The 12,355-nt window shown below is 63.7% G+C and overlaps 2 protein-coding genes across 4 annotated transcripts; one reads left to right on the forward strand and one right to left on the reverse strand.

Moving 5' to 3' along the window:
- The first annotated feature begins 3,237 nt into the window (after positions 1-3,237).
- HMGA1 (high mobility group AT-hook 1) lies at positions 3,238-10,746 on the forward strand. 3 transcript variants are annotated; one of them, XM_027695243.1, is made up of 6 exons: positions 3,238-3,352; positions 3,578-3,701; positions 7,276-7,380; positions 8,116-8,199; positions 8,607-8,657; positions 9,630-10,746. In XM_027695243.1, the coding sequence occupies exons 3-6, from the start codon at positions 7,279-7,281 to the stop codon at positions 9,684-9,686; spliced, it is 294 nt and encodes a 97-aa protein (XP_027551044.1). In that variant the 5' UTR covers positions 3,238-3,352; positions 3,578-3,701; positions 7,276-7,278; the 3' UTR covers positions 9,687-10,746. The 3 variants fall into 3 exon arrangements, with proteins under 3 accessions (XP_027551044.1, XP_027551045.1, XP_027551046.1); XM_027695244.1 differs by having other exon boundaries at positions 9,633-10,746; XM_027695245.1 differs by having other exon boundaries at positions 8,119-8,199.
- A 229-nt stretch (positions 10,747-10,975) lies between these two features.
- Positions 10,976-12,306, reverse strand: LOC113973303 (small integral membrane protein 29-like). The gene is made up of 4 exons (XM_027695242.1): positions 11,936-12,306; positions 11,832-11,857; positions 11,651-11,756; positions 10,976-11,350 (listed from the first exon to the last, which is right to left on the reverse strand). Exons 1-4 carry the CDS (start codon positions 12,044-12,046, stop codon positions 11,288-11,290), a joined length of 306 nt encoding a protein of 101 aa, XP_027551043.1. The 5' UTR covers positions 12,047-12,306; the 3' UTR covers positions 10,976-11,287.
- Positions 12,307-12,355: the final 49 nt, after the last annotated feature.

A 12,355-nucleotide genomic window follows, 5' to 3' on the forward strand; every position in this document is an offset into this window, starting at 1 on the left:
GCCAGAGCCACCTTCCAGCCCCACCGGCTGATCCTGCTCGCCCCGCGGCTGCCCGGAGGATCATCAGGATACCAAGGGTGTATTTCCCGGGGCGGGAGGGTTGTACATGTTGCAGCCCCTGGCTCCCCAGAGCCCAGGGCAGGGAGCCCCTCCAGACCCGGCTCCTGCCTCACCCCGCAGCCAGGCTCTCCTGTAAATCCCCAGCTCCCGGAGCCAGGGCATTCAGCCCCCATCCCTCTGCATTAACTGCCGTTCCAGAGGGCTCCGGAGGTGACAAACGCACACGCTCGTAATTAGCCGGGTGGCCCTTCCAATTACCCAACAACCTGAGCTGCCTCAGAGGATCCGCTTTTGCCTTTCCCAGGGAAATTAGCAGGAATTAGGCACCCAAATCCCCCGAACGCCACGGGGCTCGGTGGCAGTCACTGGGACACAGGCAGGACAGGACGAGATGTGTGCCCCTCAGGGCCACCCTCTGGTCCCCCCCGACTCCCCAGAGGTGGGTGCTTTTTGGGGCAGCCGATGAGCACCTGCAGCTCAGCGGAGCCCGAGCAACTGGGAGTGATTTCAAGCACCTTTTCTTCAGGGGACCTTGCGGGGGTTCAGCTTTTCCCGAGCACTGAGCACCCGTCATCCCATCAGATCTCCTCCCAGGCTGAAATACTGGGTAAATAAACAGAGATGTGCAATAATTCCCGTGTGCAGCACGTGCAGCCCATGGCGCCGGTGTCGCTGCATCCTGCAAACCCCGGGCCCGCAGAGCAGCGGCATTAGGTTGGGTTATAAGCCTATAAGTTATCAGGTGATTTAGGAATTTGTCCCCAGAATGAGGCTGCAGGAAAACGCTGCCCTGGTGAGAGCTCGATCTGCTCCAGGAGCGAGGAGGAAGGAGCCATTTAATCAAATAAATGGGCCTGTTTTGGGGTGGGTCCGGGGCTGCTCGGCCACATGGGGCTTCTCCAATGGGGCCATCGGGAAACAAAGCCAGGAGGGGAAACAAAGGCCCCGCCCCTGTCCCCGTCCCCTCCCGCATGGCCGGCCCTGGGAACAGCCCGGGACATCCCCGCTGGCATTCCCGAGGCTTTCCCAGCGTGTTCGGCTCACTGGGATACTGGGGCAGCACAGCTCGGTGCGGTGTCGACCTGGCACGGCCCAGGCTGCTCCTCCGTGCCCTGCGCCGGGCTCAGATGCAATGGGGGGATAATAAATTACTTGTTTTTCTGCTTCAAGCCATTTTCAGTTCCTGGTCTCTCTGCAGAGCTGAGCTGCAGGCTGGGGGAGCCTTGCCCAGCCCTGCTCCCAAACCCACTGGGCCACGGGCTGTAACTCAGGAACCCGACTGCAGAAACAGAAGTGAAAATGATCCTCCTGGACTGTGATCTGGGCACGGCCCTGGGCACAGCCCTGGGCACTGCTCCAGCCCGGGCTTTTGCCCCGTTTTCCCCTCCTTGCATGTGGTTTTGGGCTGGTTTCCTGTGACTGTCTCCCCCCCACTCTTTAGTTTCGGGGCACCACCTCAGCATTATTTTTCTTTAAAGACCAAGTGGTCACTCCACGGGTGAACCCAGTGTGGGGAGGGCCTGGCATGGGCTCAGCGAGTGGGGAACTGCCAAAACTCTGAGGGATCAAAGCAAGGCAAAACAGCCCCAGTCCTTTGCAGGGCTCCAGCCACTGCCATTCACCAGCACTGCAGAATAAATAACGAGGGATATTAATAACAACGAGCCTCTGCCAGGACAGAAACCAAATTCCTCATCGGGCTCCCAGCAAAGGGGGAAGCCCGAACATGACCCTGGGCACAGCTGGGGCAGAGACACCCTGGCACCTCCAAACCCAGGCAGGGCTGCCTGCAGGTGAGGAAACACTAATTTTAGCCAAAAAAAAGAATACTCGGGGTCTGCAAACAACCCCTTACCTGGACACAAGGCCCTGCATGGGGGATACCCACCACTGCTCTGGGCTGGGAGCTGCAGCCCCAACCACGGGGGTGCAGGTAGGGTGGTGCCTGCTCTTCCTGCGGGCGTTTGGGAACAGGAACCCTCTTGCAGGAGGGTTCTCCGTTCCTCTTTGCTTTCATTTTTTAATTTTCAGAAAGGGGCACTACTCAGATTCTGGTTTAGGCGGGGGAATTTGCAGGGGATTTAAAAAAATCCAAGTAACAATTAGCAGAAACAAGTGCCCCAAGTCTGGCTGGATTTGGTTTGGTTTGTTTTACATCACAAACCTTCCCAACCAGAGCAGTTCTGCACAGGCAGATATTGTTACTTTCACATTTTTAAAGCTGCCCTTTTTTCAGTAAAAACTTGCCTGAAACTTAAATCCAACAGTCTGAAGTTCAGCTCCTCACTCCAGATTTCAACCCTTAGAGTCAGGACGGTCAAAAGCACCTACATCAGACTTTCCATTAGATTTGTGATTGGAGTTTTCACAGGAGTTTGGGGGAATTTCACACAGTCCCATCACTGAGAGGATGCTGAGCTCTGGATTTCCTTGTATCCCATCAAAAAACTCACCATGTGCCTGATATGCATTGGAAACCCTGCCCTGGCACAGCAGGGGCCTGGCTTTTGGGGTACCCAGCTGGAGAGCTTGGCTGATTCCAGACTGACCTCAACCATTTCCAGACAGACCAGAGGAATTCAGAACAAAGCTCTTTACTGCAGACTGAGCCCATCACCTGCCGAAATCCCGGGGGAGCCTCGAGGCTGCTCCCCAGCCCCCCAAACCTCTCTGCTGAGCAGGACTCCCACACCAGCCTCCCCTTTCCACACCAGGGCTGCAATAACACATCAAATAAATATCATGGCACGAGCCAGGCAGCCCCGGGGATGGATCCCCCACTGCTGGTGCCTCCAAATGGGGACCGGATGCTTTTGTGGGGGGGTTCACTCGGTGGGGAGGCAGCAAATGGAAAGAGCATCGTGCTCTGACCATTACCGGGCGATGTTTGCCCCCACGGGGACAACAAACCCCCCACGCCAGCCCGAAACAGTGCGAGGGGGCAGCCGGGGGGTTCCCAGCCGGGGGGTTCCCGCATCCCCGCGCGGCTCCAGGCGGGAGCATCCCCGGAGCATCCCGGGGCAGGAGGATGGGAGGGTGCTTCCAGCCGCCCCAGGGGAACCTTCCATCCCCCCTCGGGGACCTTTCGCCGCCCGGGGCTGGGCCCGCAACCGCCGCTCGGTCCTTTGAACGACCCAATGGCCGCGGGCCGCGCCCCCCGCACCGCCCCCGCCGTGACGCGGCCCCGGCTCCGCCTCCCCCGCTCCGCCGGCACTGGGAGCTCCCTTCGCCTGTTTGCCCTTATTTAATTTCGAGTGTGATTTTGCTATTTTTAGCGGCTGGATCCCCTCCAGTAAGGCTGGGAGCTCGCTCCGGTTTTTTTTTTTCCCCCCCCCCCCCCGCTCCCCCCCCCCCCCCTTTTTTTTTTTTTTTCCTCGTTCCCTGCAAATGATTTTGACCCAGCTTCCTTCCTCCCGGAGCAATTTTTTTTTCCTCTCTCTTTATTATTTATATAAATACGCGGGGCCTGGCGGGCCCGGGGATGCGGGGCTGAGCCGCAGCCTCTCTCTTCTTGCAGATCCGCAGTCGCCGCGGGCGGGAGGTCCCTTCGCTCCGCGACACAGACCCCGCCGGGGAAAGCAAAACCGCCGAACCGGCCCCAAAACCCACCCCGAGCACCCCGCTCCGGGATCGAGCTGACTGTGAGTGCCGCCTTCCTCTTCCTCCTGCCGCGGGGGTGCGGGGGGTGCGGGGGGCCGGGGCTCTGTTCCCTCCCGCCGCATGCGGGGCACGATCGGCCCCGGGCTCTGCAGGGGCGCGGGTGCGTGCGGCGCTTGGCTTTATTATCGCTATTAATTGCTGCTATTAACGGCGTGCTGCACCTGGCGGGGGGCGGAGGGCGCGGGGGTCCCTCCCCGGGGCCGCGGGGCCGCGGGGCCGCGGGGCCGCTTCCCTCTCCGCTCCCCCGGTTGCGGCTGCTGCGAACGCCCCGCACCGGCCGGGCCCGCACGGCCCCGGGACAGCCCGCGGGGTGTGCGGGGTGTGCGGGGCCGTGTGCGGGGCCGTGCAAGGTGCGCGGGGCCGGGGCCGGAGCGTGGGAGCGGGAGCGGGACCCGCGTGCGGGGCCGGGACGGCGCAAGGTGCGCGGGGCCGGTGCGCGGGGCCTGCGCGGGGCCGGGCCCAGCTCGCGGGACGCGCACACGCGGGTCGGGGCGAAGTTGCGGTGCTGGGGCTCGGTCGTCCCCGAAGGGTGCCCGCGCTGCGAGATCGGGGCCTCCCCCCCAGCCCCGCACCCCGCCATCCACGCCGGCTCCACGCGGGGTTTTATTGCCCCCCCTTCCCCCCCCCAGGACAGGGGCTTCACAAAGCCCTGATGGTGCCCTTCCCGCCTCTTTTCTTTCTCCCCCACCTCCCTCCTTCCTTTCCTTTATCACTTCCTTTTATTATGCATCCCAGGAAGGAAGGGGGGGACTTTCCTCAATGGCAGCCCCGGGGGGGGGGGTCAGGGCAGCCCCACGGCGGGTCTGTGCTAAGGAGGAGCCCGCACATCCCTCCCGTCCCGCGCCCCTGCCCAACAGGCTCTTCAACTTCTGCTCCACGATTCCTTCCCCTCCTCCCTCCCAGTGCCTCTGCCAGGAGGTGCGGCCGGGATCCTTCCCCAGCTGCCATCGGGCTGGATTTCCTGGGCGTGAAGAGGTTTTATATCTTTTTATTGAGATCTAAGCCCCCGCCTGCCTCCCCGCTTCCCCTGGGCCGGTTTGTTTAATCTAAGAGTAGGTGGCAGGAGAGGGGGATTTGTGGGGTTATCTGCACAGGGCAGCGTAAGCCAGCGCAGGCGGCCGGGAAGGCAGGAACAGGCCCGGGAGCAGCGGGAGCATCGCTCCAGGGGCACAGGTTGGCCCTGGTGCAACCCGGAGGTGACTGCTGAGAACAGCCCAGCTCGTGCTGTGGAGCAGGGGGAGCGATGGCGCTGGGGGAGGAGAGCCCGGTGGCTCGGCATCCGTAGGGATGGAGAGGGGAGGAGGTTTTCTTCCCCCTGCTCCATCGATCAAGAGGCAGATGCGGCCCCTCCACCTCCAAACCGTGCAGAGATGTGCCCCCCCCCCCGGCCGCGGGGAGCCCGGCAGCCCCTGCCCGCATCCCCCACTGATCCTCCCTGCCTGGAAAGGTTTCTCTCTCAGCTGCTTCCTCTCCTCCATGGCAACCCAGCTGCTCCCTCCCTCCCTCCGTGGCTCTGCCGCACGTGAGCGGGGCCGGAGCCGCTTCCGCCGTGTGCCCGGCACGGCCCCGGGGCCGGGGCTGCACCCCGGGCCTGGCAGGTGCCCCCGGGCAGGGAGCGCTGCGGGGAGCTGGGGCTGCTCTCGGGAACGGGGTGTGGGCTGGGAAGGTGCTGGGCTGGGAGAGAAGCACCCTCCATCTCCAGCATCCTCCTCCTAACCTGCCTCTGCTGGAGTGGGGCATGGACACCTCAGTCCCCCAGCGTGGTTTCAGCTCTGGAGCCCTGGGCAGAGCTGTGGGGTGGTGGAGGGGTGGCTGGGATGCAGAGGGGTGGCTGGGATGCAGAGGGTTGGCTGGGATGCAGAGGGATGGCCGGGATGCAGAGGGGTGGCTGGGATGCAGAGGCAAGGATGGGATGCAGAGGCAAGGATGGGATGTGCACGTGCTTTCCCCAGCACCAACTTTGTGGCAGCAGGCTCTGTCTCCGGGGGGGGGGCAGACCCAGTGATACCCCCATAGTGTGGGGGGCCCCCTTGGCATTCCCAGCTGGAGCTGCTGCGTGGGGCCCAGCCCCAGCAGGGAGAGGAGAAGGCGGCAGGGTGGGAGCCATGCTGGGCCCATCTGTTTCCAGCTGCGGGAGGGGGCACGGAGTGGCTCGAGGCTGTGCTGCCTCTGACAGAGATTGACTTAAAAAGAGACAAAACCCTGGCCCAGCCCGGCCAGCAGCTGGCCTTTTGCTGGCCTAAATCTAAACCATACTTCTCTTTTTTTCTAAGAGACTCCTTGAAGGGCTCTGGGATGCTGTGAGTAATATTTTCGGGGTGTTTACACGACAGCATGGTTTCTGTCTCCCAAAAAAAAAAAAAGACTCCGAGGGTGGTTTTTGTTGTTGTTGTTCTGCACTCATGAGTCACTTCCAGAGGGGAGCGGGAGCTGACGCCTGTTTTTTGAAAAGCCTCAGAGGTCTGAGCGTGGCTCCTCGCGCTGCACGTCCTGCCCACACCCAGGCTCAGCCTCCCGGGGGGCTCAGCACCCCCTGCCCCTGCAGCCCCTCTGTCCCAGCTCCTCCAACACCATCCAAATTGGAACCAGTTGCTCAAAACTGAGCGTTGTTATCCCAGAGGTAGGAGGGTGCCTCTGTCAGCACACACAGACCGGGCACACAGCCTCGTACCTGCCTCTCCCTGCCCTGTTCCTGCTGGGAATCCTCATATCCCCACTCCAGGCAGAGGTCCCTGCATGGCCACGGTCACCTGGCTGAGCAGGTGCCCTGCACAGGGTCACTGGTAAGAGCAGGGGCTGTGGCAGTGATCCTGCTCCTTCCATCCCCAATCTCTTCCCTCCTGGTTCCTGGGCTGGGAGCTGGGTGTGGAACCACCCCCAGGGCTCTGGAAAAGCAGGTTTTCCCTGCACTCCTGGGAAGCAGCGGGGTGGAGAGCCTTTTCCTCTGTGGGATTTCTCCAAGAGCAAGGAAAGCTGCCCAGCCCTCGGGGACATGCATGGGGGGGACACAACCCAGCATCCCCAGGACAAGTGCCAGGCAGTGCCTGTCCCTAATCCCAGATGGAGCAGGGGCAGGGGTCCAGCACCCTCTCTGGGTGTCAAGATGGGGTGGGAGCAGGGCTGCAGGAGCCTGTGATCCCCCTCCAGGCCCCTGGCACCCCTTGGGGATGCCCAAGGCCCCTGGTGCCACCACTCATCCTGTCCCAGCTTGCTGGTGCAGCAGCACATCTGGGATTCCAAGGACTCCAGATTAAACCTGGAGCCGCTCTCCTCTTTTTGGGGAAAGGGGGCCAAGCTGCTGCTCCCCAGTTGCCTGAGGGGGCCCCGGGAGATGCCTCAGGGCCAGGCACTGCCTCATTACGGGGGTGGCCGTGCCAGGGGCTTGGGGCAGCCGGGGCACTTTGCCCCCCCAGCCGGTGCCAGGAGGATGGAGGTGACACCTCACCTGCCCCAGTGCAAGGGCTGGGGGACAGCAGGGCCGGCTGGCACAGGGAGCCAGAGCCACTGCTGACTGACCTTCCTCCCTCCTGCTCCTCCTCACCACCGCCGGGACAGACAATGAGCGAATCCAGCGCCAAATCCAGCCAGCCCCTGGCCTCCAAGGGGGAGAAGGACGTGTCGGAGAAGAGGGGCCGAGGGCGGCCCAGGAAGAAGCCACAGGTATGGGAGGTACCCTGGGAGGAGGGGGGTGACAGGCACCCCCAGGGGATGGGGCAGCAGGGAACCCCCCTGCCCCTGCATCCCCCAGGCAGGGCTGGGGACACACCCAGTGCAGCCCCCAACACCCCCTTTGGGCAGCACCTCCCCAGTGCTCACCAGCAGCAAAACCCTCCCGGGGGGCTCCGGAGCCCCCCAAGTGCTGCAGCATCCCAGAGCTGCTCCAGGGCTGGGCTGGGGGCTCCCCTGCCCCTCCCCAGGCCCTGCTGAACCTGCCTTTGCAGATGGGCTAATTAAAGCCCCATTAGCAAAAGCTGCTCAGAGGGATAAGATGCTGCTGGAGCCTTTATAGTGCCAACCCCCCCTTAGTTCCCCCGGGGCAGGTGGAGTTTGTGCACATCGTTTTCCTGCAGAAAAGGCGATTTTTGGGTTCCCTGGTGCTTCCTTGGCTGTGGCACTGGCAGTGAGCAGGGTCTGGGCTGAGGAGCTGTGGGGACTGTCAGGCTGAGCTGAGCAGCTGATGCTGGGGGGGGACAGGTCACGTACAGCCAGCTGAAGGACACACAGGAGCCTGTGCCTGGTGCCTGATCTCCAATCCCAGTGCTCCCAGTACCACATGCAAGAGCATCTCTGCCCTGTCAGGGTGTGCTGGGAAGAATGGGGCTCCCGGGCAGGAGCATCCTGGGGTGCCCTGGGAGCCACGCTGGGCATGCAGCCCCCCTTCTGTTCTTCCTCCAGCAGGAGCCCAGCGATGCCTCGACCCCCAAGAGACCCCGTGGACGGCCAAAGGGCAGTAAAAACAAGGCCACCCCAAAGGGCAGGGTAGGTGCCTGGGGACGGGGCTGCTCCAGCCAAGCCTGGGACTGCAGGTCCGGTTTGAGTTCAGTTACGGACAATTCTGGGCAGATCTGCCCCTGGGAGGGGGGTCTGGGCTCTGGCTCCCAGGGAGGGCAGGGGGGGCTGGGGGGGGCCGTGTGTGTCAGCACGAGGACACCAAGACAAACCTGTTTGCAAAACAGCGACTCACATCCTGCACCCACCTCGTGAGTCACGGGGCATCCTGGGCTGGGGGGAGCTGGCAGCAGCACCCCAGGAGATGCCACTGGGGTGATGAATCTGGCAGTGATGGGTGGGAGGGAGGGGAAGGCTGGACACCCCCCCCCCCCCCCAACAGTATCCCCGGGACAGCCTGACCAAAATGCCCCTTTTTTTTGGTGGTTGTTGCTCAGAAAACTGCAGTCACACCAGGGAGGAAACCTCGAGGGCGACCCAAAAAAACGGTGAGCAGGGTTTTTTTTCCCTTCCCCCTGTGAGCTGGCACTTTGGGGGCACAGCATCCCCTGGCTGGCCCCACAAGGACAGGGGGATGGTGCCAGAGGAGGAGTGCAGAGCAGTGACCGAGCAGGGGACACAGCGTGGCACAGGGTGGGCTGTGAACTCAGCTGTACCCTGGGGCTGGGGTTTGAGTGGTCCCAACCCCAGGAGCAGGGTAGAGGTGGCTGGTCCTGCCCTGGGGACGTGCTGGCCCTCGTGCTCTTGGCTGGTGTGGTTCCTGCGGGTGCAGCCACCCCATTCCCTGAGCTTTCCCTCCTCTGTTCCATTTTTTCTCCTTTCCCCCTCGGCTCACAGCTGAGCTGAATGCGGGGCACCCACGAGCATCACCCGGGTGGCTTCATCTCCTTTCCCTGCATGCCCCAGATTTTGCTCCTTTTCCCACTGAAATTCCTTGCAGAGCACGAGGGGTTGGGAGCAGCCAGGGCTGCAAACCCGGGGTTGCATCCTGGGATCTCCTGCGCTGGTGTCACAGGGCCGGGGGCTGTTTGGGGACCCCAGGGCAGGCAGCCAGAGCGGGGGGGTGGGAAGAGCCCGTCCTGTGCCAGTGGGGCCGTGCCTGGGACACGGTGTCCCCCTCTGGTGTCCTCCCCCGGCAGCGTTTCTGTGAATGAAGCGGGAGGAAGCGGGGGCTGGTGTGACTCAGGCTCACTCAACCCTGAGTCACCGCCCTGTGTGGGGTCACGGCCGCCCACCCCAGCGTGCAGGGCTGGACAGGGACACTCGGGCCTGCCACCACCCCCTGGGTGTGGCCTGGGGACCACAGTCCCACCCTTGCAGGTGCCAAGGCACCTGTGAGCCCACCCAGGAGGGTGCCGGTGCCTCAGTTTCCCTCGTTGCACAAGGGGTGTGATGTGAGGTCAGCCCTTCGTCCGGGGAAAACAGAGTAGCCCCCTCAAAGACGCTCCCTTGCCTCGCAGCAGCAGGTTCAGGAGGAGGTGAACATTTCCCAGGAGTCATCCGAGGAGGAGCAGTGACACCTCCTGAGCCGGCGCTACCTCATCGCCCGACGGCCCCGCGGCGGCCGGGTGAGAGGGACCGGGAGAGACCCACAGCGCCGCCCCGGCTTCCTCCTCCTCCGCTCCCTCCTCACCCTCAGACAACGGCAGCACTGGAAAATGGCCCCACCCGGGCGGCCCCTGCAGCCCCCGCCCGGGGGGGCACCTGCCCCGGCTCCCCCTCCCCAGCACTGGGGTTCGGGGCAGCCCCACTGGTTTGGGGGGGGCCTGGCAGAGAGCCGGGGCTGGGACCCCCCCCTTCACTGCCCCCCACGCAGTGATCTCACCCGGCCAAAGTGGATGCTGGTTGCCCCCTCCTCCCCCCCCCCCAGCATCAGGCTTTGCCCTGGGGCCTCTGCAGAAAAGAGAGTGGGGGCAGCAAAGGTGAGACCCCCAAATGCATTAGACCTTTGCTCTGGCCTATGGCTGCCCTGGGCACCCCCTGCACCCCCCCAGTCCTGGGTGACTGCACTGTGTGTGGGAGCAGCTCCCTCGGAGCCCGTCCTGGGGGGACCCGTGCAGGGCCAGCTTGGGGCAGCCCTTTCCTCATAGGTTCTGGTATAGATATATATTTTTTTTTAGTACTTTTTTTCCTTTCATTCACAACTACCTCTGGATATTTAAGTTCCACTCTCTGAACTCACAGACGTGCTACTGCGCTGCTGGGGCACTGTGGGCTTGGTGGTTCCTGTTTCGGGGTGTTGCTGGGGGCCGTGGGGCATTTTATTTTTTTTTCCCTCCCCTTTTTTTTTTTGGGCTTCATTTTTCTTTTTTAAAGTTGTTGTTTTGAGGTCTAGGTTTGCTCTATTTGCTCCAGGGGATTGAGGCTGGCAGGGCAGTGGGGTGGGGGGACCGTGGGGTGCTCCCCCCCCCCCAGGCTGCCCAGGCACGACGGCTGCAGCGGGACCGGAGGTCGGTGCCGGGCGGCCCCGGCGGGAGAGAATCGGGGTTTGGTTTGGGGTTTTTTTTGGTTCACTGTTAATGACCTTTTGGGTTCCTATTTGCAGTTACTTGAATAAAACATTTTATGGACGTTGGACGGCTCTGCCCCGGGCCCTGGCTGGGGGGGCAGGGGGGTTCCACGTGTGGCTGCTCCGCACAGCACCTTCTCCAGGGGCAGATCCGTGCTGGTGGCAGCCACCAGCCATCCCTGGGGAGGGGCAGGAGCTGCTGATGCAAACACAAACATGCAACGCCCCACTGCCCCCCACGCTCCCCCCCTGGCTGGGGCGGTGCTGCTGAACCCCCAGCCCCACGTGGAGCCCCACGGCCGAAGGCAGAGACGTTTATTTGCTGCATCTCCCCCCGGGCATCCCGCAGTGTCTGGAGCCTGCTGTCCCCTGCCAGGCCCTGCTGCCCCACCTCGAGCCTTCCAAGGGGCTGCTGGAGCAGTTCAAGCAAAAAACCAAAAAAAAATGGCAAAACCAGGTGCTGAAGTGGGAGATGCCCCCACCGGTCCGTGCTGGGATGGGGGGTTGCTGGGGGCACCACTGGGGGCACGTCCTGCCCGTCCCACGGCGCCAGCACCGTCCTCCCTTCCCTCCCGCGGGCAGGGGCTGGTCCTGGTGCTCCGGGCAGGGTCAGGCCCTCCAGTCCCTGCGTGGGGGCCGAGGGGGCGACAGTCCCCCCCAGCCAGGCACCACCTGCAACAGAGAGGGTCACACAGGCACGGGGGGAACGAGGGGCCCAGCCCAGACCCCCCCACGCCGAGCAGGACATCGCGGTGCGTGGGGGAGCCCTGGGCTGGCAGGCACCAGCTGCGCAGCCCAACCCTCCCCAAACCCTCTGGATTACACCCAGAGCTGCCTCCCCCGAGGTTAGACTCGATCTTAGAACCCTTTTCCAACCTTAACGAACCCGGAGCTCCCTCGGGACAGGCACCTCACTTGCTGCCGCTTACATTTCTCATGGAAAACCTGGATAAGAACCCAATTCCCCCCCACCTGAGCCTCCTCGGCCTCCACCAGCAGCTCCTGCTCGGACTCGGGCGGCTCCTCGGCCGGGTCGTAGCTGTACATGGGCAGCAGCCGGTGCCGCAGCCGCTCAGACCTGGGGGGGGGTTCGGCGGTCAGTGGTGACCCCGCAGCCCCCCCGGCTCCCCCCAGCCCCGGGACCCCCCCTCACCTGCGCTTCTTCTGCACGTACATCACCTGCGGGGAAAGGCATCAGCGGCGCGGGCTCGGGGGGCGCCGGTGCCCCCCCAGACCGGCCCCCGCCCGCCCACTCACCGCGGCCAGGACGGCGCCGAGGAGGGTGAGGAAGAGGAAGGGGCCCAGCACGGAGCCCACCAGCGAGTCGCCCGCCGTGCCCGGGGCCGTGGGGGCCGTCGCGTTGCTCATGGCCCAGCGCCGGCTCCTGCCCGCATCGGGGACGCGGGTGCCCGGCCCCAGGGTGGGACCCCTGCAACCCACACCTGCCCCGGGAGTGACCCACTGCAGGGAATGACCCACTGCAGGGAGTGACCTCCCCCCCCCGGGAATGACCCACCGCCCGGGAATGACGGACACCCAGGTAATAACCCACCGCCCGCCCGGTAATAACCACCTGCCCCGGTAATGAGCCCCCTCCCCGGTAATGACCCTCCCCGGTAACAGCCCCTGGGGGCGGACACCCCGCATCCCCCTCTGGGCAGAGCTTGGCTGGGGGGG

This window comes from Neopelma chrysocephalum, unplaced genomic scaffold, assembly GCF_003984885.1.
Source record: "Neopelma chrysocephalum unplaced genomic scaffold, ASM398488v2 Primary Assembly neopelma1_100, whole genome shotgun sequence".
NCBI lineage: Eukaryota > Metazoa > Chordata > Aves > Passeriformes > Pipridae > Neopelma > Neopelma chrysocephalum.